This window comes from Misgurnus anguillicaudatus, chromosome 3 (genome assembly GCF_027580225.2).
Source record: "Misgurnus anguillicaudatus chromosome 3, ASM2758022v2, whole genome shotgun sequence".
In the NCBI taxonomy this organism is placed as follows: domain Eukaryota; kingdom Metazoa; phylum Chordata; class Actinopteri; order Cypriniformes; family Cobitidae; genus Misgurnus; species Misgurnus anguillicaudatus.
Genome location: NC_073339.2, coordinates 21622269 through 21644826, shown reverse-complemented (window position 1 = coordinate 21644826; position 22558 = coordinate 21622269). Strand labels below are relative to the sequence as shown.

General features: G+C 36.9%; 1 protein-coding gene across 2 annotated transcripts; it reads left to right on the top strand.

Moving 5' to 3' along the window:
* Positions 1 to 3415: 3415 nt before the first annotated feature.
* Positions 3416 to 15981, top strand: LOC129444443 (uncharacterized). 2 transcript variants are annotated; one of them, XM_055205124.2, is made up of 16 exons: positions 3416 to 3814; positions 5260 to 7076; positions 8254 to 8343; positions 8449 to 8650; positions 8740 to 8963; positions 10881 to 11021; positions 11117 to 11231; positions 11347 to 11418; positions 11679 to 11819; positions 12118 to 12231; positions 12365 to 12438; positions 12527 to 12631; positions 14476 to 14591; positions 14668 to 14806; positions 15192 to 15312; positions 15600 to 15981. In XM_055205124.2, the coding sequence occupies exons 1-16, from the start codon at positions 3688 to 3690 to the stop codon at positions 15689 to 15691; spliced, it is 3690 nt and encodes a 1229-aa protein (XP_055061099.2). In that variant the 5' UTR covers positions 3416 to 3687; the 3' UTR covers positions 15692 to 15981. The 2 variants fall into 2 exon arrangements, with proteins under 2 accessions (XP_055061099.2, XP_055061098.2); XM_055205123.2 differs by having other exon boundaries at positions 3417 to 3814; positions 8446 to 8650.
* The last annotated feature ends 6577 nt before the right edge of the window (positions 15982 to 22558 follow it).

Sequence of the window (22558 nt, the reverse complement as noted above, 5' to 3'; positions counted from 1 at the left end):
AGATATACGTACGTAATGTGAACCATCACAATGCACTGACATGCAGCTTTTATTGATCGTAGTTAATTAAGTCAAATCATCCAGAACTGACCAAAAAGGATACATTGTGATTTACTGTACAATCTCTCTTACTGCCAGAGTTGATGTTCTCTCAGGCTGACACTAGGTGGGCCTATACAGTAGTCCTGAGAGCTTTGTCCATTATGCAAATGAGCAGCTCTCTGCATGCCATAGCTGTTTGTCTCAGCCCGCAGTAGTGTGTCCTCTGCCTTCCCCTTACACGCTGACCGAGACTCCCACCCTGTTGACTCCTGTCCTGATGTTCTACCACAACGGAGATTTGCAAACTCTGAGAATGGGCCATGTTGTGCTAACCTAGCATTGTTCTGGTTCAATAAATCCCAAGATCATATGACCTAATCTCATCATTAGTGTCCTGCAAGTGTTTGTAGACAGCCACGTTCTGCCTCCTGTGCACATGCTTTCTAGTCATTATGCCTTGTGCTGCTGTCTTATGACTCAGACTGGAATGCTTTGTGAATACTGATGAACTCTCAAGACCTAAGGGCCGCCCTCTCCATCAATCACAAATAGTAGCTTTTGGCCTTCCTCAGCAAGCAGTTGCGTTGGATCCGAGTGTTTGGAGTCTACCCGCAGAGTCCAAAACTGTGGTTTGTCTGGAGAAAACATTCTTCAGTCCGTGATCTCATGTTAAACCCTTGTAGCCTAAACAGTGCTTCGCATACACATGTTTAACATTTAGAAGGATTGGTTTTGTGTAAGCACATGACCCAAGGCCTCTTAAAAGGGGTTTGATGTTTGGAAAAGCCCTGGCAAGGCAGGTTTTCTTTCTGTACATCTAAGCATACAGTATGAGCTATATTACAAATCAAACTTTGTTTGGAATCACAGTCAGGCATGCTAAGATAATGTTAGCATTTATATAAGAAAAATGCATTGTTTGAAATAAATGTAACTTTAGCCTAACGATAATGCAGCAGTTTTTAGCGGTTACAATCTGTCCATGCTGTGTTTTTCATATGCCTTTCATGCGCTCACACACGCATGTCTGTTACAGCTCAGCTGGCTGCCTCGCGGGTCTCTCTGGTGACTGATGAGTGCATACGGTATTTCCTTCAGTGCTGCAAGCTTAGTTTCAGGGCCGAACGTCTGCAAAACAATCCTTTGAGTGACAAACTATGGGAATAGACTGGAAGTGTGGGAGGGAGTAATATAAACTCCTGTTGGCACATTTAGACTCGGGCAGCAGTCCTTTCAACTGCAACTGAAGTGATTTCAGCCCTGTTGCGATAAGCCTATTGTAAACCCCACGGCCACATCGTCAAATTACAGTATCGCTCTTTAAAGCATTCTGTTCTGTGACAGAATAAGTGTTATGTTTACAGTTTACCTTTATGCAAAGACAGGCAAGCCTGTAGGGGTAGTTTTTAAAATTTACTGAATGTGAATGGCAAGTGCAACATATAATATTACAAATATTGTATTGTGAATGTGGGTAAGAAAATGACTTTGAAAGCATATGAAAACACAAAATGTTTCTGTGATGGTTAGGTTTAAGAGTAGGGTTCGAGTAAGAGGATTTCTAAAAACACCATTAGCTCAGTAAAAAATAATAGATGTCAATGTGAATATATTACCATAATAGAAAAACAAACGTTTTTTGTTTGTGTGTGTGATTTTACAGTCCACCCCAAGGCTCACATTTAAAAGTGAAAATCAGAGCTCGGGCAAATAACTGAACTTTACAACGAAAGGATTTGAGAGGAATTTGAATGATAGAAATTCCTTTGAATAACTGGTTGGTACAAGGCAGGCTGCCACCAGTGTTGACTGAATGAATTCCATCTGGTCTCAGTCCCAAAACCAGTCCAAGGTCCCACTGCTGATATTGCCTCCACAATGTAGATGTCAAAACCACCTCTTCAGATACAAGTAAATTTCCTGGCAGTGCTGTTTAGTTTTTTCCCTGCTCACCCTCGAGCCGTAATTCAGCATGGCTTGTGTTCTTGATGGTAATGGAGTGTCTTGAGATGGCAGGCAAACTATCCTCAGGCCTTTAAACTCAATCCTTTTTAATCCCGGGTCTAATTGCTCGCTTTGCCAGCCAAAGTGAATTCAGCTGCTGGCTGTCTGTGAGATCATCAAACCTCTAGAGCATCGGGTATAATAACATACAGAACAAGATTTACAGAAATTTTAAATGTAAACAAAGGAAGGGAACGTGGCGGTTCTTCTGCCAAAAATGCCAGAGGTCTTGAGTCGTGTTAAGAAGTAAGATAAAGACAGCAAGAAGTGCTCCACAAACCTTAAAAGGTATATTAAATAAAAAGATAAGAAAAAATATATTTTCAACCGTATTCTGCCATTGACTGTACTTGCCCACCCTATTTATAAACTATACACTGTACACATCAACCTAAATGGCCTCTCTTCAGATTGTATACTTTACTTTAACCACTAGAGGAGGCAGCTACTATAGTATTTGCTATTTACTGGGTCAGACTGGAACCCTCATACTGCTCCATTCAATGAGAGGCTAAACAAAAGAAGATCTATTTCCAACTTGAATTTAAATGTTTGCATGTAACCCACAAGATTGTGCTAGGCTATGAGAATAATTTATGGGAAACTTTACATTTAGTTATGTTTCTTATTAAGGTAAGTTGTGCTTATACTCTTTTAAGTAATTTTAACCAAAGATATACACTGAGAGATATCCAAACCATATCTAGAGAATGACAACATCAGAGACTTCTGCCCTTTTCTCCCTTGGACCCTTAAGCCAGTGGTTTTCAAACTGGGGGCCGCGAAATGGAGCCAGGGGGGCCCCAGTTTTATGACATTTTATAAAATACATTCATTTATCCTGAATTCTGTGTAGAGAATGGGTACAAATTTTGGTTTTAGGACAATTTTTATGAAAAGTTTTGATCCACTTCAAATGTTGACTAGTGTAGTTTACCTCAACAAACCAACGTTTAAAAAAATCTTTATTTCAACAAGAGAAAAAGATATTAGCATCCCTAATCAAAATGCTGATTATGTCAATAATGCTATTAATAATAATAATAAAAAACTGAGTACAAGAGGGACAACCTGTTGTGAAGTTGTTTGCGCTAAGCGTTTTTAGACTTATCCGAGTTTACTCAAGAACCAACAGGCATCAGATGACGTCAAAGTACCGCGAGAGCGATTCGAAATTAGGCATCTCCTATGATTTTTCGGATCGCTCTCGCGGTACTTTGACGTCATCCGACTGTCTCTTTTTGCGACTCCGTGTGAAGTCACACATACACCTTTCGTCTTTATGCGAAACTGCGCAGACCAATCGGTATGTGACGTCATGTGTGAATTCTACGGCACCTGTTGTTGTTGAAATTCAAAAGAGACCAATCATTCGCACCTGGCAGTAGATTAATTACGACCGCGCACTAACTGTCGGAAACCCAAAATCGTTCAGTTGCGCTAGCCTAATTGGCATTCGTGTATCTTGTATGTAGTGAACACTGAGCTTGATACTTTTTTACATGTTTCTTTTCCATCTCAAATGTTTTTGGCCAAATCCTTAACGGTTAATTATTGTTAAAGTCACAGATAGTCTATAAATGGTTTTACACTGACAAACAACAGTGCGCCAAACAAATTGCCGTTACTTCTGAAAGCAGAATGTTCCCTTCTACAACTCTCTTTACTCCAATAGATTGCCCCCTTTTCCGATGGGGACGATGTGAGCGCCCTTACTGTATCTACAACCATGGCGAAGACAAATCATCTGGCGTGATGAAGGCAACAGGTAAACTAGTAATTGTTTATTTTAAATAAAGATCTGCCTACGCTCACCCTACTTATTCGATTACTTGTTTACTCATTTAAAGCTGCAATCCGTTTTGGTGTTAAATATAAACAAAAATCCGTTATTGGGCACCTAAACGGTCCCCCAGCAAAATAATTATTTCAAATTTGAGGTAATTAAATTAAATTAATTAAAGGTAATTAAAATTAAAGGATAATGAGTTTTAAATGAGAGATTTGATCCAAGATGATATTTGATGCAGCATTTTGACTTCTTGGAGACGCATAGTAATATGTTGCTCTTATTCTATCTCACAAATGTTCTGCTTTACATCCGGGCATTCGGCATTTAGAAATAATTTGGATTGTCCAGCATTTGGGGCTAATGGATTGCACCGTGAACTAACATGAGCAATTGTATTAACATTTATTAACATTATTAAATGCTGATAAACTATATTGCTCATTGTTTGTTCATGTTAGTTAATGCATTTAATAATGTTAACAAATACAGCTTTATAGTTAAGTGTTGCAAAATATTTTATTCAAAAACTTCTTAGCATCTGTCATAGAACAAGAAGTGAAACAAACATAAGTACTGGTGTACACTACAAATCACGTCAAATAAAAGTTGTGTTTTAAAAGGGTCAGAATTATTTTACATTTCTGAAATGCTGCTGAATTTTAAATCTAGACTCTCATGTTGGGAAAAAACAATTGATGATTATCATCAAGAAAACATATAATCTGCAAAAAAGTATTACTTACTTCCCTCGTTGCCATTAAAATGTGGAATTTGCAATTGTCGTTATTTCTTTTTAAAGTTTGTGTGCTCTGTATTAAATATCCACACAAATATGGTATTACTAGAAAGCCCAGAATGTCTTCTTGACAGGACAGTGTGATTCAAATAGGTTGAATAAATTGTGCTTGACTTGGAGGTCTGAAACTTATGTCCACTACAGCGGACAAAAATTAATTGCTGGGTCTCAGGAGGATATAGAATTACTTCTTAATTTGGCAAAAAAAAAAAAAAAAAACAAGTAAAGCAAAACTCACTAGATCTTTATTTTAAGTTATTTGAACGTTTTTGTTAGTTGGTTTCATTGCATTTTACCTATTTGTTAATTTGTCAGCAGCACATTGTTCTACCAAATTTATTGACATTTATTGTTATCTTCTATTGCCAGCCAAATTATAATCATAATTATTAAACAAAGGGCAAAAAAATCAACTTGCAGTTTTTTCTAAAACAGATGGTGATAAAGGGGCAAAACGTTAGGATTGCAGCTTTAAATGGACACTTAAATGTTATATTTATTAATGACTATGACAAGTGAACTATAACGGGGTGAAAATCATTTTCCAACAATTTGAATCGTGTCATAAAGGAATGGTGTTTGGTTTGTTACTAACATTTTTCATCTTTACCTTTATATCTTGAAGATCTCAAAGTCAGTGCTGCCAATGGAGCCTCCCACACCACAGAGGACAATACTTGTCTTGAGGAGTTGGAGAGAATCAACAAAGAAATTGAGGCAGTGAAGAGTGAGATGGAGAAAGAACAAAAAAGATTGTCTCAATATCAGTCATCGCAGTCGCTCGCACACACTGAGATTGCAGGTGTTTGCTATGAGAAATATTTGAGGACCACTAACAGTCCGGCTAAAGACCAGAATGGAAACCATTTGAGATCAACAAAGCCTTTGGCTTCCTCAAAGATTGATCGCAAGTATGTGGTTGATCGTGCCAGACCCAAGACTGATTTGGAGTATGACCCTTGTTCCAATTTCTCTGCAGACTTGCTATCTGGCAGCTCAGTAGATGGTAAACTTCGGTCAGTTGATAAAGAGGTTGTTGAACATGGCCTCAAGAATAATGGAACACAAAAAATATGTCAGTCTCTGTCTTCTCATTTGGATGATTCTGATGATGACGAAGGGACTTTGGTCATTGACATCCCACCTACTGATAAATATCAGGATAAACATAGACCTAAACCGAAAAACAAGACTTCAGTAATTGAATCGCCTGTAAGGTATTGTGCCGCTAATAATGCTAGTATTGTAAATGACCAAACACAACTCAAGGAAACCAGGCCACAAAAGGAAAAGTTGTTTTCTGAAGGGTCTGGGAGTCTTCAGGTGACAAATAATGTGGATGTCCAAGATAAAGAGGAAGCCTTAACAAAACCCACGACAATTGCACAGGAAGAGGAATCATCTGAGGGGGAACTTGTCATTAATGTATCACCTTTAAAAGATGAACAAAAGCTTTTAAACCGATGTGGAACTGTAACCAAAGAACTACTTGACTTACACACATTATTCTCTATAAGTGAAGCTAGTGCTGCGGACACTAAAGAGATCAAGGAAGGATCTACAAATAAACAGGAAAAGCACTTTGTGAAACAAATCACAGAAGAACCTGTAGCAGAACTGAATGTTTCTACAAAATGCAATAATCTCAGTATGGAGGAAAAAGCACAGAACATGGAGTATGTCCTGGATGACTTTTCCACATATCTAGACAGTCTGAGAAATGAGAATGAGAGCATCAAATCCATTCAAGATGCTAAGCTGCTCCCTGTTAGTTTGGTTCATGAGAATGCAGAAATGTCCTTGCAGTCTGTTAAAGGTCTTGCCCACAATGCTCCTTTCAAAACGGAGCCGCAATCTGACCAGAACTCAAGATGTGGTGAAAATACAGAAACTGTATCCAATACAAAGATCTCGGAAGACCTGGGTTCTTTATTTCAACCGTACCTCCCCATGGTCTCATCTCATTCCTTTTCTACTTTCTTCCATAAGGGTGAAGAGCATACATATGGTTCAAACTCTCAAGATCTAGCTGAAGCAACTTGGCCAACCATTCATAAAAGTTCAAAGAGTGAGCCATTTGTTCATAAAATCCCTCATGTTTCAGGGATTCAAGATAGAATTGTTCTATCTGAACCATTGACTAGTCCCCTTAATCCGAGAGCAATTGTGGAATATGAGCAAAAATTATCTGCTTTGGATACATCATTTGCTCCAAGTCAAGCAACTGTTTCTTCACAGGCATGTGCCTCTGCTGTGATGAAAGCAACTAATAAACAAGTCACAGAAATTGACTCTAGTTCTGAGGAGGAGCTTAGATACTCTGACCTAGATCTTTCAGAAACCGACCCAATGGAAGAGTGCTACAAAATTTTTATGGAAGCCAACCAAACCGAAGCTCATGTGGTCCAAAATGAAGCTCCTGTGGTCCAAAGTGATGATCCTGTAAGTAAATTTAAATCTTATTTTTTTATTTGTGAACACACAAGGAAAAATCAACAGAGAGAGAGAGAAAACATAACTATATTGGTGCACATTAGGAGTAACAACACAAATAATTTTTGCATAAATTTGCTACTAGAGCTGGAGGTGAGCTCATTGCTTTGCACTGTGAAAGGATCATTATAGTTCTGCAAATGAATGAAAAATGATGCTTAGCCTACGGCACTGGCTCGGATCGGTTTTCATTCGTACTTCTTTGTGATCGTACGCGTTGACGTGCACTTCCACATGCAGACCACTAGTAGGCAGTATGCACGTGTGTAACCCAGTAGCTGTACAACCGTCAAAGAAGGTGGCGCTTGACCTGTAAACCCTCCAAAGAAGCAGCAGTTTGTTGTGTATGATTTGAGAAGATTAGTTCTGATTAGGGCTGTAATCGATTAATCGTCTGAAATCAATTCTGAATCGCAAGGCTGCAATTCTGTGTTTCATGCACAGCTTATGTGTGTACTACGGCATTTGGTCAGTAGTAAGTCCTTATCAATTATGAGTCGGAGTCGTTTATACCGTGCATTTAAAAAAAGCAACACTTGTTAAACAAAATCATTCACAATATTCTTTATTATCATGAAAATACCTGAAACAATTTGAAGAACAGCGATATAAATATTTCTGTAAACATTTCCTGGAATAGCGTTTGTAATGCTGCTACTTCTGTGGCACAAAGGGAGTTTCTGCACGAGAGTGCCCCCTGGCTTTGGGATGTGCCTGGATTTCACTGAAATTCATTAAAGTTCATTAATTGAGAAAACACGCATTTGCACGATTAATCGTTACACCCCTAGTTACAGCCCTAGTTGTGATAGAGGTAAATGGACAGTGACTATTGTTGCAACTTGAGTTTATCACTCCTTAACTTGACCCATCTTTGTTTATATCGTCGTTTGTGGAAATCCGTATGAGGACCTGACGGGAGGGGTTCTAGTGGACCAAACACAGCGCTTGCGGTCCGCGTAGAATGGATGCATTGTTACAATTTTGCAGAGGTGCACGTCAGGCTACGTAACGCCTACCCATAGCCTACGGCCTAGCTACAGCTTGGAAGCTACACACAACTATAAATCAAACTTTATATGAAGAAACCATTTAAAGGCCTTATTTTGTTCTGTTCTATTTGTAGGAAGAATTTCTAGACACTTTAGAAACTGGGATAAAGTCCAATCCACCTCCTGTGTTGAAGAGAAGGGTAGCACATGTGTCAAAATATGAGGTATGAGGTGCTTCATCCTCTGCCTACTAGTATGAAGTTATTTCGTACGTTTGGAATTCATTTCCAATAAATCAAACTTGTGCATAACTTTTTTTTTAAAAGCAGACTACTAAAAGCAAAGGACAGATCATTGTGCCTCTTCGAGAGGCAGGTTCCCAGTTGACCATTCCCACCAGAGCTCAGGCATGTCAAAGGAGAGCAGCAATACTGACTGCAGCAGTCAAAGGATGCCAGTCCCAAGTCATAAACAACGCTCCGAAGAAGGTGTACACGCCTACTATTATTAATTCAAGTACTATGCAAAACTGTAAGCATCGTTTATAGTTCTTTTTGAAAGCAGTTTGGTTAGAATTTGAAAAATGTTGCTACATTATTGTATACTTTTTTGCTTTTAAGCCATCATTCCGGTTGGTGCCACTCTGCAGCTGGGGCCAAACCTGCACCTCATTGTGCCTCAGGGAAACAGTGCTTTACCTCTAATGCTTATTCCAACTCCCATGTCTCTCCAACGTCCGCCTCAGCCTACACCTTCACCACCAACACAACTTCCACAAACTACACATCTTCAACAAACTATACATTCTCAAACTTCACAACCATCCAACTACATACCAGCTAAGGTTAACTATACATTCTAGTGTAGCTGTCAGGCTCTACAAAATCTCACACCCTTTCATATAAGCTTTCAATAATTTCAGGAACAAATGCATAAACATCCATTAAATTATGACCAGGGCTGGGCGGTTTATCAAATTTAGGTAGTATATCAAATTTGTTCCCGGTGCAATACAGAATGAAATGATATTGTGTCTAAATCGGTATGGTCTGATATGACCCTGCCAGAAATGTACACTTAGGGCACACTTACAATATCCAAACCATGCCCCAGCCTATTGTCCCCCCTCCCTACTCTCCCAGATGCACGCACTCAAACTGTACTTTTATCGATCCTAGCCCGATCGCACTTTCGTCATTATGATGCGATTGTTCTGAAGAAAGCTGGAAGTAAAGCGATCTCCTAAAGGAATATTCAATTTTCTTAAAAGAAATATCCAGATAATTTACTCACCACCGTGTCATCCAAAATGTTGATGTCTTTCTTTGTTCAGTCGAGAAGAAATTATGATTTTTGAGGAAAACATTGCAGGATTTTTCTCATTTTAATGGACTTTAATAGACACCAACAATTAACATTTAACTCAACACGTAACAGTTTTTTTCAACAGAGTTTCAAAGAACCACAAACAATCCCAAACGAGGCACAAGGGTCCCATCCAGCAAAACGATTGTCATTTTTGACAGGAAAGGTGGCAAATGTACACACTTGAAGCACAGCTTTTCGTCTAGATCCGGTTGTGATGCGCCAGCTTGACCCCACGCAATGCGTCATGACGTCAAGAGGTCACAGAAGACGAACGCGAAACTCCGCCCCAGTGTTTACAAGTGTGTTGAAAGAGGACCGTTCCTACGTTGTTGTATGTCAACTGATACTAATTAATGTCTTTGTGTCAGTTTATTGTTTACAATGGTCCGCAAATGTGCGTTTTATATATGTAACACGTGACCTCCCTACGTCACTACGCATTTGCGTTAGGTCGCGCTGGATCAGATCTAGATGAGAAGTTGTGCTTTAAAAGTGTATATTTGTTATTTTTCTTGTCAAAAATGACAATCGTTTTGCTAGATAAGACCCTTATGCCTCATTTGGAATTGTTTATAGTCCTTTGAAACTCCGTTGAAAAAAACTGTTGCGTGTTGAGTTGGGTGTTGATTGTTGTTGTCAATTCAAGTCCATTAAAATGAGAAAAATCCTGCAATGTTTTCCTCAAAAAACATAATTTCTTCTCAACTGAACAAAGAAAGACATCAACATTTTGGATGACATGGTGGTGAGTGGATTGTCTGGATTTTTCTTTTAAGAAAATGGAATATTCCTTTAACACTGGAACCCATCGTAATGTTAAGTCTGTGTTTTTTTATCAAAGTCGTTTGGTGCGCGATGACACGCAGCCCTCTTACACGCCATCATGTTGCTTAGTTGGTCTGGCACGTGTGCAGCACGGACATTCACGTAACCCTTCTGCGCGCATCGAAGGTTTTTAAGAAGGCAAATGAAGGTGAGCAGTCACGCAATTGATGTCTCTCCTTTTGCGCCCGGGCCTAGCACAGAGCTATCACACTAGTCAAACGAACCAGGCTTTTGGGGTCAAATGCGCCCGAGCGCGGTTTGGTTTGGATGGTGTGAGTGCGCCCTAAGGTTAGGTGTAAGCTTTCCTTTTTTCAATTTTATTTCTTTAAATTGTATTTATTTTCTATTCTATTCCACTTTATAGAAAATACAGAAATATTTGTCGTATATCGACATTCATCACCAAAGATATGATTTGTCAGTGATATTTTGGTCAATATCGCCCAGCCCTTAGTTGTGACTGTGTCTTAAGAACTAGTCTGACCAAGTAGTTGGAATTAATCTGTCTTTTCTGATTTAAATTGTGACGTTAAGCTAAATGTGATGAAAGATTTTACGTGTTGTATAGTCAATGGGGGTCAAACGAAAAGCAAAAGTACGGCATGAAGTTGGAGCGAAGGTTCCACATGATGTTCGTCAGCGTTACGTTAACCTTTTCGTGGAAGAGTTCCTAAAATCATCTGTGACTGTGCAAGATGCCTTTGAGAAGGTCTGTCTTTAAAACGTCTAACATGTATGTGAATAATTTTATACCCTGGTTGTTTTGAAATGTATGCTTTTAATGTCGCATTTTAAATGCTCTAGGCTCTGGCAGAGGAAAAAGGTGTTTATGACCGCAGTATCAATAAGCTCAAATATCTAAGCATAGCTGTCAACGCACTTAAGAAGCTTAAAAACCAAAGCGTCTTGCCTGCTAAAGGTAACTATATTATATGTTTATGCATGATGTGGTTTTGTTCATATTGCTGTAGCTACATTTGTTTACTGCAGTGTACAGTCATCAGGTCACTTTTATATACTGTATGTACTTACAGCTTCCAGTGAGAGAGATCAGCATGTGTCTAGAGGCAATGTACCACTAAATACTCAAGCACTTCAGGGACCTGGTAAGAATTGGCTCTCTTTCCAGGGTCACAGTAGAGTGATAGTTGTAGAGGTAAACAAAATCATTTCTTTTAAGATTCAGTAGGCTATTTTTAAATGCACAGTAGTAACAGTACTATATGTTCATGGTAAATGTTTCTGCAAAGAAGTGATCAAAATAATGTGTGAGTCTTTTCTTCAAACTAATAGACTATCATTGAATATTTGGTTCTTGTTTTAAATAAGTATGTAGTGAATGCAGTTGTCGCATTTATTGATGCAGATGATTGGACGCTTTATAAGCAATTGAAGCAGCACGTTCTGTCTGAGGAAATGTTGCAAGTAAACAACTATCCACGCGTACACCCGGATAAAGCCAACTTTGCCATCCAATATGGAGATAACAAGAAAGGAATAAGTGATTGTGAGTTCAATTTGAAGTTTGCACCCAAACATGTATTTTGGCTTTCCACTGTCTTTAGCCTTCCTGTAACTCAACTGATCCCACAGTCATAGGTTTGATTCATAAGCACACACAGCTAAAATGCAAAATCTGAATGCACTCGCTTGGGATTAAAGCGTCTGCCAGATGCATTTAAATGTAGTCAATTTAAGGTGGCATTACCGTTAAAGTCGTTTTTAGTGTCAAGAGTTAATTTATAATAGACAAAGCTATTAGGATTCAAAGTTTTCAAAATGACTAAGAAATTAAACTTTAACAGCTTTAAAGAGGATCTGCTGCCGATGCGGAGCAACGTTCTCTGTTGACAGAAGTGGAAAGCACACACGCCGTGAGGAGTGCAATTATCATTATGGAAAAGTCATAGAAAACAAAGGTAAGACGTGCCAAATGTATCTTTGTAATTGGTTTGCTACGGGTGACTGACGAAAACTATATTTCTGAGTGTTGCTGCAGTTTTAGGTTAATTGTTGCCATCCAATGTGTTTCCCGCTTGCATTTTCTTCTAGTACCAGGGGGTGTTGAGACGCGATACAGTTGTTGCGAGAGTGCAGTCGGCTCACCTGGATGCCAAGTTTTCAATGTATTCAGGTTTTATACTCATGCTTGGATTTAAGAGCTAAAGCATTCATATGTTTTTGCTGCATATTCTGAGATGTACGTGTTTACAGCTCCATGTTTATGATGCAGTAAGCCTTCAGGGCTTTGTGAGCAGTCTTCCCCAATCCCCAGCAGGCAAAACATGTCCAGGTGTTTTTGCTCTTGATACAGAAACCGTAAGATTACACTTTGACTTCTGCAATGTCTGTATGGTTAATAATGCAAAGGAAATGAGCAAAAATTATATTTTGGAAGTCATAGTTAAGATTTAAACAGTGGTGAGGCTACATAAGGGCCACTGGCCACTCGGATTGATTGGTGACCCATAAACTATAATAATCTCTTTAATAATACTCGCTCAAATATGCATCATTCAGAAATAAAAACTATTAATACAGAAAAATTATCATGTGTTTCTAAACCTTGAAAATGTTAACATTCAAGACATTTTAAACAATTTGAGTGCAAGATGTTAAAGTGAGCTGTTTTCTGTGCTCACACACACTCCAATGGACGCACACTCGTAAGCGCACGCATTTAAAAAGCACGGAAACACAGAATCTCTATGCCCCTGACAGGACACATCTACTCAAAATGATCTCAAAATACCTCCGTATTGGCAAGTATTCTTATAAAACACGCTTATGTCTTAAAGTGAATGCAAACCGTTCAAAAAGAAATATGCTTATGTTTGTGTCATTGTAAATCAATCAACAGAAGACAAAAGGAAAATCACTGTAGCTTTAAAAAAAGATTACTATTAATTTATAGAAGACGACAGCGTTATTATTATTTAATTTTATTTTTGTTCCTAAATACTACCGTTATACTTTATTTGTAACTTTGTTCTTTTTTTATTTTCATATGCTTATAATTTCTTGATTTCTTCTTACTTGATTTCCCTTTTTGCTGATCTGAAATTGATTTGATCCATGACTAAAAAAAGACAAAAAAACAGTGTAACATTTAGCCACTACTATATTGTAAAATTTTATGTAGTTTGAGAGTAGACATTAAGGTCCACCCTAATGTAGGTCCACTAAGTTTAAAATTTCAGGCCTTGCCACTGATTTAAAATATTATTATTATTATTATTATTATTATTATTATTATTATTATTATTATTATTATTATTATTATTATTATTATTATTATTATTATTATTATTATTATTATTATTATTATTATTATTATTAAGGGCTGGGAAAAGATTAATCGCGATTAATCGCATTCGCATACAAAATAAGTGATTTTTGCCATATTATAAGAGTGTGTGCTGTGTATAATTATTATGTACATATAAATACACACAAATTCATGTATGTATTTAAGAAACATTAGTGTGTGTGTGTATTTATTTATATTTGTATATGAAGAGTTTCGTTTTCGTGCCAATTAATATCAATTCAACTGCAGTTGGTTTGTTTTGATTTAAACCTTCATAACTTAAAAAATACAGCTAAGTAGCACCATAACACAAAATAATAACATGATAACATAATAATAAACATGTTTTGACAAAAAATGTTAAAAATGGATTTATCTCGTTTTGCAACGAAACTCTTCATATATTCTATATATATATATCTATATATATTACACAATTACACACAGTACACACACGTATTATGCAAAAAAATAACTTATTTTGTATGCGATTAATCGCGATTAATCTTTTCCCAGCCCTAAATAATATTTATATATACCACTGGGACTGTCAAATACTTTATTCTGATTGGTTGAGAAATGTTTCATGGGAATGCATTATTTTTCGATAAACCACATCTGACCTGTCAAATGTCTTAAAATAACCAAAATAGCATAGTCTCCCGTGATATAAGCCTAATAATTATTTGAAAATAATGCATACCTGCTTCACTTCATGCCATATTACCACTTTATTTTCTTTATTTACTTTATTTATTTGCTTTATTTTTTATTATTCCTTACATATGTAATATTTTAATATTCTGGTGTTTTAATCTGAGTTTTGAAAAAACTCTTTAAAATCTTTCTCCAGTGCTACACCACTCAAGGACTGGAACTAGCAAGAGTGACTGTAGTCAACTCCAGATTGCAGGTCGTCTTTGACACTTTTGTCAAGCCTGATAATAATGTCATTGATTATAATACCAGGTGAGATGTTAATGTTAATTTAAGATCATGCCAACCATAGTAATAGTTTAAAACCCAGCTGCTTTTCCCTGCTCAGGTTCTCGGGCATCAGTAAGGAAGATGTGGAAGGTACCAGCTCATCGTTGCGTGATGTTCAAGCAGTGCTTTTGAGCTTTATTAATGCAGACACGTTTCTGATTGGCCATGGCTTAGAGAATGATTTAGCTGCACTTAAAGTGAGTTGTAAAGAGATGTGTGCCAGTTCCTTGTGATTTTGTGCTTGAATTACAACATAACCACCAATCATTAGTATTACTGTATTAACTTTGGCTTTACTCTTGTATTTGGTGGTTTTCATTTGATCCCCTTGCATTATGAATTACAGCCAATTCTTGTTGTTCATTGACCTTCATGTCATTCCAGTCCTAATGAATTCCTTTCTGCTATGGAACACAAGAAGTTAATATTATCGATCCAAACAATAAACTAATGCTGGCTTCTTCTGTGTTCCTTGGAAGAAAGGAAGTCATGCCGGTTTGAAATGAAAGTTATTTCTGGGTAACTTTTTAAACATTGCTTTCAGAATTAAGGTGAGTCATTTGGTTGTTCTACCATCTTTAGATTATCCACAGCTCTGTGATTGACACCTCTGTGGTGTTTCCGCATCGCCTGGGTCTGCCACATAAAAGGGAACTAAATAGTCTGACTGGAGACTACCTCCGGAGAATTATCCAAGAAAGTGGTACGTTTAACAATGTGTCTTGCTTGGCCTATTAAATGCATTTGTAAGCAATGACTATGATCGAGTTCCACCGGATCTGTAGGATTTTCCAGGAGTCCAACTGTGTGTGTGTTTTTTTTTTTTTAATGCATCATTCCCATACACTTGGATATTAAAAGACGACCAGAAATTTTGTTTAGGTGTGTTTAATATTGCTAGGACATTGAAGCAGACGTCATGCAGTCTGTTATATATAAATACACACAATTTTATTCCACAATGCTACAAACATCTCTCGTTTGCCGCAGTGGAGGGTCATGACTCGCGTGAGGATGCCACTGCTTGTATGGAGCTCATGCTTTGGAGAGTGAAAGAAGACTCTAAAGTGAAAAGATGGTGATGCTCAATAAAGTTTATTGCTGTTTCTACTCAGAAAATATGACATACAACATGTTTGGAATGTTTCATTGCATTGAAATTAGCTGTTTTTTGCTTTATAAATGGTTGGTAATGGATAAAGTTATTGTTTTTGGGTTTGATCAAAGTATTTAGTTTCATTCTGTTGTTTTCTGCCAGTGAATTGTGTAAGTTTAAAGATGGGAATTTAAATAAATTTGGTGGGCTCATAATGTGTGAAAAAAAATGCACCTTCTGAATACTGGAAAGAAGTTAAATAAATTGCAAACAAGATGCCTGTGTCATGTTACTTGTTTTTAGGTACTGATTGGTTTCCAGATGTTTGTGTAATTAGATGGGTAATTTAGCTAATAAGAGTCTGGTGCAAGTCTGTACCACATGAATCACAAGGAACAGGGTTTAGATCAGGGGTGGGCATTCCTGGTCCTGGAGGGCCACTGTTCTGCAAAGTTTAGCTCCAAGAGAGGGAGGTCTCTGCAGAACAAAGAGGCATTTACCAATTTGGGGCATTTTCAAACTACAATGGATGTTTTTCCATCTCTTGCTTTGATTGGCTCAAATGGGGTGATTTCCAAGTGGGTGATTCTCACGAAATCCATACATAGAAGGTGTCCAGCATCAGATTTTTTAAAAAGCCCTTGAAACCATTTTTTTGCACTTATAAGATTAAGGTCTGAACTTACTATAACCATTATTTTTTTAGAGGATTTAAAAAATATTTCCTATAGAATTATTTACATTTTTAGATTATCAAAAATGATCATTACCGCAACATTATATTACATTAAAACAAATATATATGCATTACAAACTCATGTTTTGGTAATGAGAACTAAAAAGTTGTCTAGGTACTATGACAAACAAAATTTCAACTTTTATCTGGACAGAAAAAATAAGAACTGCTTAACTGGTAGCCATCTTAAGTGTCACAGTCAATCCAACAATTTTTTTTTTTTGGAAAATGTTAGTTCATTGAGGGCTTAAACAATGATTGAAAATTGTTGCGGATGAGAAAAATTTTCATGGACACATTTATATTCATTATTATTGTCTCTACATTTACCAATGACCACCAAATACCACATGTTTCTTTACTGTTAATATTTATAGTATAACATGCACTGAAGCTTTTCATTTTTTAGATTTTTTTAATTATAAATATTTCCATGTCAAAGAACACAAATCCAGTCATGGACACTTTGCGGTAATGAAAATTTTCCCCTTAAATGTGGAAAAAAACAACAAAATTGGTTTGTATGATGTCATTTCAAATCATGTGCAAAATAATACGTGAAGAGATGTTTGTAACTGTAGGCTTCTTATTTTGATACTCTTACTTAGCATTTACTTTTTTTAATCAAAATGTTTCATGACACCTCATAAGTCTGATAATGCATTTTTGAGAAGGAGGTTTGAGAATTTTGGAGCGTTTTCAAACTGAAATAGGTGTTAAAAAATTTAAGTTTGGCTTTTCAGGGCTTCCATACTTTTTTGATTGGATGGTTAAGAACACCCCAAAATTGGGGAACGCCCCTTTTTTGTTCTGCAGAGAGTACATATACACAGATATGTACAAGTACATATAACAAATGTATACGGTACATTGGAGAAAAAATATTCATTCAATTTACAAAATTTTTGAAGGTAAGTGGTTGCAATCAATTTATTTAAGCTATTTTTATTATTTTTTTCATATTTGTATCTAAATGAACCCTTGTAAAGAGATACTTCCCCAGTGACAGCTAGGAACCATTATTTTTTATCCGATTATTCTGACAGTGTATACAAATAAATGTGCATACAATACACTAAAGTGTGTTTATTTAATAAATATTGGTAAGGGAATTATTAAGGATGTAAGTATATTCTACACAAACAGATGCTGAATAATTGATTGCTTTACAAAAGGCATCCTTATTTAATGTTTATATCATTTTCAATAATTTCCCAGCTTACCTTTATATTTAATTATAATTTAACATATTTTTTGCTAATAACAGTTGTTTATTTCAAACTTGATAGGCTTTCAGACCTGTCCTGAGAGTATTGATGCCTTAAATTCTGACCCAATCCCTTGAAATCCATTTGATGAGTCTGCATTCTGATCAAATCAGGGACGAGGCTATTGCTCTGAATTGATTTTTAAATGGCTTCTGGTGGAGCTCTACCTCCTGTCTGATTCTCTTCTCTCTTTTGACAGGTGTTTGAAGGCCACGGCCGCAGTGAAAAGCCAGTGTGAGGGCTGGTGAAACAGTGGGCTGACATGCCCGGGAGCAGTGCCAGGGCGCTACTGGTGCTGCCCGTTTTGGGCTCGTGCTGTACAAGCTGTGTGTCTGTGGCCCAACTGGCTGCTGGGAATGCCTGAGCGACGGCCCTGGACTACTGTACCAGCAGCCAGATGAACACACTGCTCTTGGCACACAGAGAAAGGAACCAGATGCTCTGTCATTCCAGCTGGTAATGTTGGAAAATCTGTTTGTGTTAGGATTAATGATTCATTTAAAAAAGACATAATCGGTGTTGTGGAAATATTTTTCTTTTAAATAACATTTTGGTATATTTCAAATATGTTAAGATTTTAAATTTATACTGTTTAAAATGTTATGTTTAAGGACAGTTTAGAGGGTCATAGTAGACATTAAGATATATCTTTCCCTTTAATTTGTCTGACCAGGTCTTTCCTCAACACAAAATTAATGACTTTGTACCCATGCAGGTTCTTAATTGTAAGACAAATGACCATGTGATAGCATACTAATTGATTGAAGACAGGAATTCAGTCGGGCTATTGAATGGCTCTGGAAAAATCCACTTGGTTTTAAAATAAGTTGCAATCCCTGAAAACTCACCAAAGGTTAATTAGTTTACCCTCGAATCTATAAAATCAATTCAACAGGAAATCTAACATTGCAGCCTTCGTAAGGTCTCAATTCATATGAAGCACTCATAAAAAAGGCAAAATAAATGTTATGACTTTATGAACTTTATATAGGAGAATATTTTAAATAAATCTGTCCAGAATCCTAGACTAATTTCTACAAAATAACATAAAATAAGCCAAAACGTTTTTACAGTAAATCAATATACATACCTATAAACCAGACACAGAAACAGAACAAAATAGAGCAATTTCAAAGATTTTACTCTTTCTAACACCTGGCTGCTAGCTTGCAGTCTGATGTGCATATGAGATAAGTGTCAGAAAGTTAATTACATTACTTAAAACTGCATTATCAGCTATATGGGCAAATGCATGATAGATATGCTCCTCAGGCATCATTTCAACATGGTTTTAAGTGTGATATCTTGATTGTCAAATCTGTAAAACCTCCATATTGTGTGGAGACTACCCATGTACATGTTATTTTCAGTTCAATTCATAAAAGATTATTTCTAAAGCATTTTTCACAGTTTTGCATTTACTGTAAATTCAAATAAGGAAAGTAGAATGAATGAAATATATAAAGTAGAATACACAGTATTATTTCATATAGTAAGATACCAACTGTGAAAATAATTGTCATTATATTCAATGTGCTATTTTAGCAAATATGTGTATCAAGAGGTATATTAGCAATACTGACATTATATAATTCTATTATCATTTTAATGTGCAGTTTGATAACAAAACTATCCATTTTATATTATTTTAATGAAGCATGAAGTATATAAAATGTGGTGCTGCCACCTGTTGTTATTGAAATATTTGTGGCACTCAGCACCAAAATAATCATTCAAACTCTCAAATCAGTTAAATCTGAGTACCTTTTTATTTTCTACCAAGTTTTGACCACGTTGTGTTGAGTGGAAAATGTGCCATATTTATTTACACGTTTATTAATTTTGTAAGCTTTTTATTGTGCTGTCAGAGTCTAAAAGCACTTTTTATAAATCTCATTGGAAAAAATGTCTGGGTTAAAAATGACCCAATGTTGGGTTGTTGTTATCTATTGGGTTGTTGTTAGCATTATGTCAATTTAAACCCAGCCAATCAAATCAGATATGCATGTCTCCCTTATTTAACACACCTAATTCAAATCATCAGCTCATTAGAGATCTCCATGAACTGAACTGAGTCTGTCAGATAAGAGATGTATACAAAATGTACAGAGCAGTGGGCCTTCAGGAACGGAGTTGAGAACCACTGCATTAACTAAAATGTAAGAACCTCAATGACTTACGCGGTCAACAAATAAGACTTCCGGGGGACGCCCTGAGGTCCTGGCCTGGAGGCATCCCGGGGGGATGGCACGTATGGTCACCCTAATTTAAACTGACAGTGTAAACATAGTCAAAGTGCATGTAAGAATATTTAGATGAACAAAGGCGCACATGCAAGAGTTTTTTTTCACAGGTTAAAGGAAAACACCACCGTATTTTTAATATGTTATCAATATAGTTCTCATTTTTTATCCGCTTAAGTTTTATTTTGTGCCACCATACCTACTTGTGTAACTACTCATGTAACAGTCTTTAAATAAGGAAAACATGGAAGTGTTTGGTGGGTTCTAAATTCATCCTTGTTTGGGAATGAATGGGGCTAGGCTAAATGCTAACATATTCACAAAGTGCTGTACAAAGATTAAGTGCATGCATTGAAAAAAGTTATTTATTAATTTGTCTAAGTTGAGGTAAGAACATAGTAAAATATTGAAAAACGGTGGTGGTGTTTTTTTAAAGAAAGTTTACTGAATTTAAGAAGACTTTCAGACTTTAGGAAGCGTACTTAGAGGATTTTGCACAGGCGTCAGTTTGTGTTGAAAAGTGGTGGAGAAAAAAGATCAAATGAAAAAAACATTACAGCAGGACGGGAAAAATATTGAATAACGGCTCATCAAAAATGGGCAAAGCGTAGGCCAGTCAACAACATGAAAATACTCAACATAAACCCTTAACAATGTCGACTGCACATTTAAAAGTCCCTGCAACACCAGCTAAACCGAACAGTGCCAAAGCACCATAAAAACAGAACCACGTTAAGTCATTGATTACAATGAAATTCATTACATATGTAAAAGAAAACACACCATAGGCATACAACGCAACATGTGACCCTGGACCACAAAACCAGCCGTAAGTCGCACAGGTATCGCTTGATTTTTCAGAACATTTTAACCAAATGCTTTCAAAAAGTGGTGAGTCAAAATCAGCCATTTCAAAAAGTGGTGGGGACATGTCCACAGCGTCCCCAATGTAAATGACACCTATGGTTTTGCAGCGGAAGACAGTTACTTTTGTTAAAGGTCCCGTTCTTTCTGTGTTTTTGAAGCTTTGATTGTGTTTACAGTGCGCAATGAACATGTGTTTATGTTTCACGTAAAAAAAACACGGTATTTTTCACACACTTTATCCCTATACCGCTGTTTTCACTGTCCTCAAAACAGGCTGATGTCTTCCTTGTTCTATGAAGTCCCTCCTTCAGAAATACGAAATGAGTTTTGATTGTGAAGCTTGTTTAGTGTTCTGTGATTGGATAGCAGCTTAGCTTAACGTTAGCTTAGCTGATGACTGACATATTCATGTGGGCGGAAGTTAGTAAAAAAAACTGTTCTACTGACGCCATTAAAGCAGGAAGTAGAGAGCTGTAGTCCAAGGCGAATTCTGTTAAAGAAAATATATCGCCTGGCAGTAAACTTTGAGCTTTATAATTTTACAGGTATTATTTATGCTATTATAGCAACATTACACACTTACTAGGGTTTGAAAAATGGGGTCAGAAAGAATGTGACCTTTAAATGTTAAATAACTTAAGTGACATTCGTGAAAATAAGGCATTTTAATGACATTTTCATTTGCCAATTAAAGTTAGATTACAGAATCTAAACATATTAGACTTTAAATGCTCATTTAAAAGAAAGCATGACAGATGCACTTTGAGGGTTTTGCATCTGAACTCTTCATATATATTTTGATGAGATTTTAGCCTTTAGTCAATAGTAAGACAATTGAGACCAAACATAAAAGTGGAGCAAGGATAATCAGGACATGACACACCAGATTTTAACATCTCCATTAGCACAACAATTTTTAAGCACATCAGAAGCATTTGCACTAGCCACTGTGTAAAGATGTGGCACATACAAATTTTCGCCCATAGAGACCCTGTAGTTATAAGCTGCTGCCATGGTAACCAAAGATCTGAACGGTAGTACCAATCAGAAAAAAAACATTCCAATCAACACTTTATGCTGTCACATAGTTGAAGTTTAACTGTTTTCTAGTGACTAGACAAACACTCCCATCCTTTTTTTCTGGAGAGGCCAGCTTGGCAAGGACTCATATGTAATATTACTTTCCAGCGAGCCTCCACTGTTGAGCATCCAGATTGGCAGCTTCCTGCCAAGATCTCGTGTGGTTCCTGGTCTTACCTTATGAGTGGGATCATACTCTGGATGACCATGGTCATCAATAGTGAAAAAAAACATCCACATTATCAATCAAACGAACATAAAGCCCAATGACCCTGTGAGATGCAAGATTTGACACCAGTTGACAACATTTTGGATTTCTACACTCAATCTTGAATCATTTATCCCTGATCTACACAATCCTAAGTCAAATTAATGAAATCCAGAGCTGGGCAGATTTTTTTCTTTTTTTGACCAGCCTTGACCCAGTGATGTCATGTCTTTCCACACCCTCTGCTTGCCGTTTGTTTTCTTGCACAGAAATCCGTCTTCACTTCGCGTGCCACAGGCTCCCTAACGCCCACCGATCCAGCCATCTGACAGAGGTGAAGGGAGGGAGCCTGGGAAATATTGATGCTGAACAACCTGGGAAGAGATGAGGTAGAAGAGGAGAGACAGGCAGTGGAATAGAGAAAAAAAAGAGAGAGGCAGTGGAAGGGGGG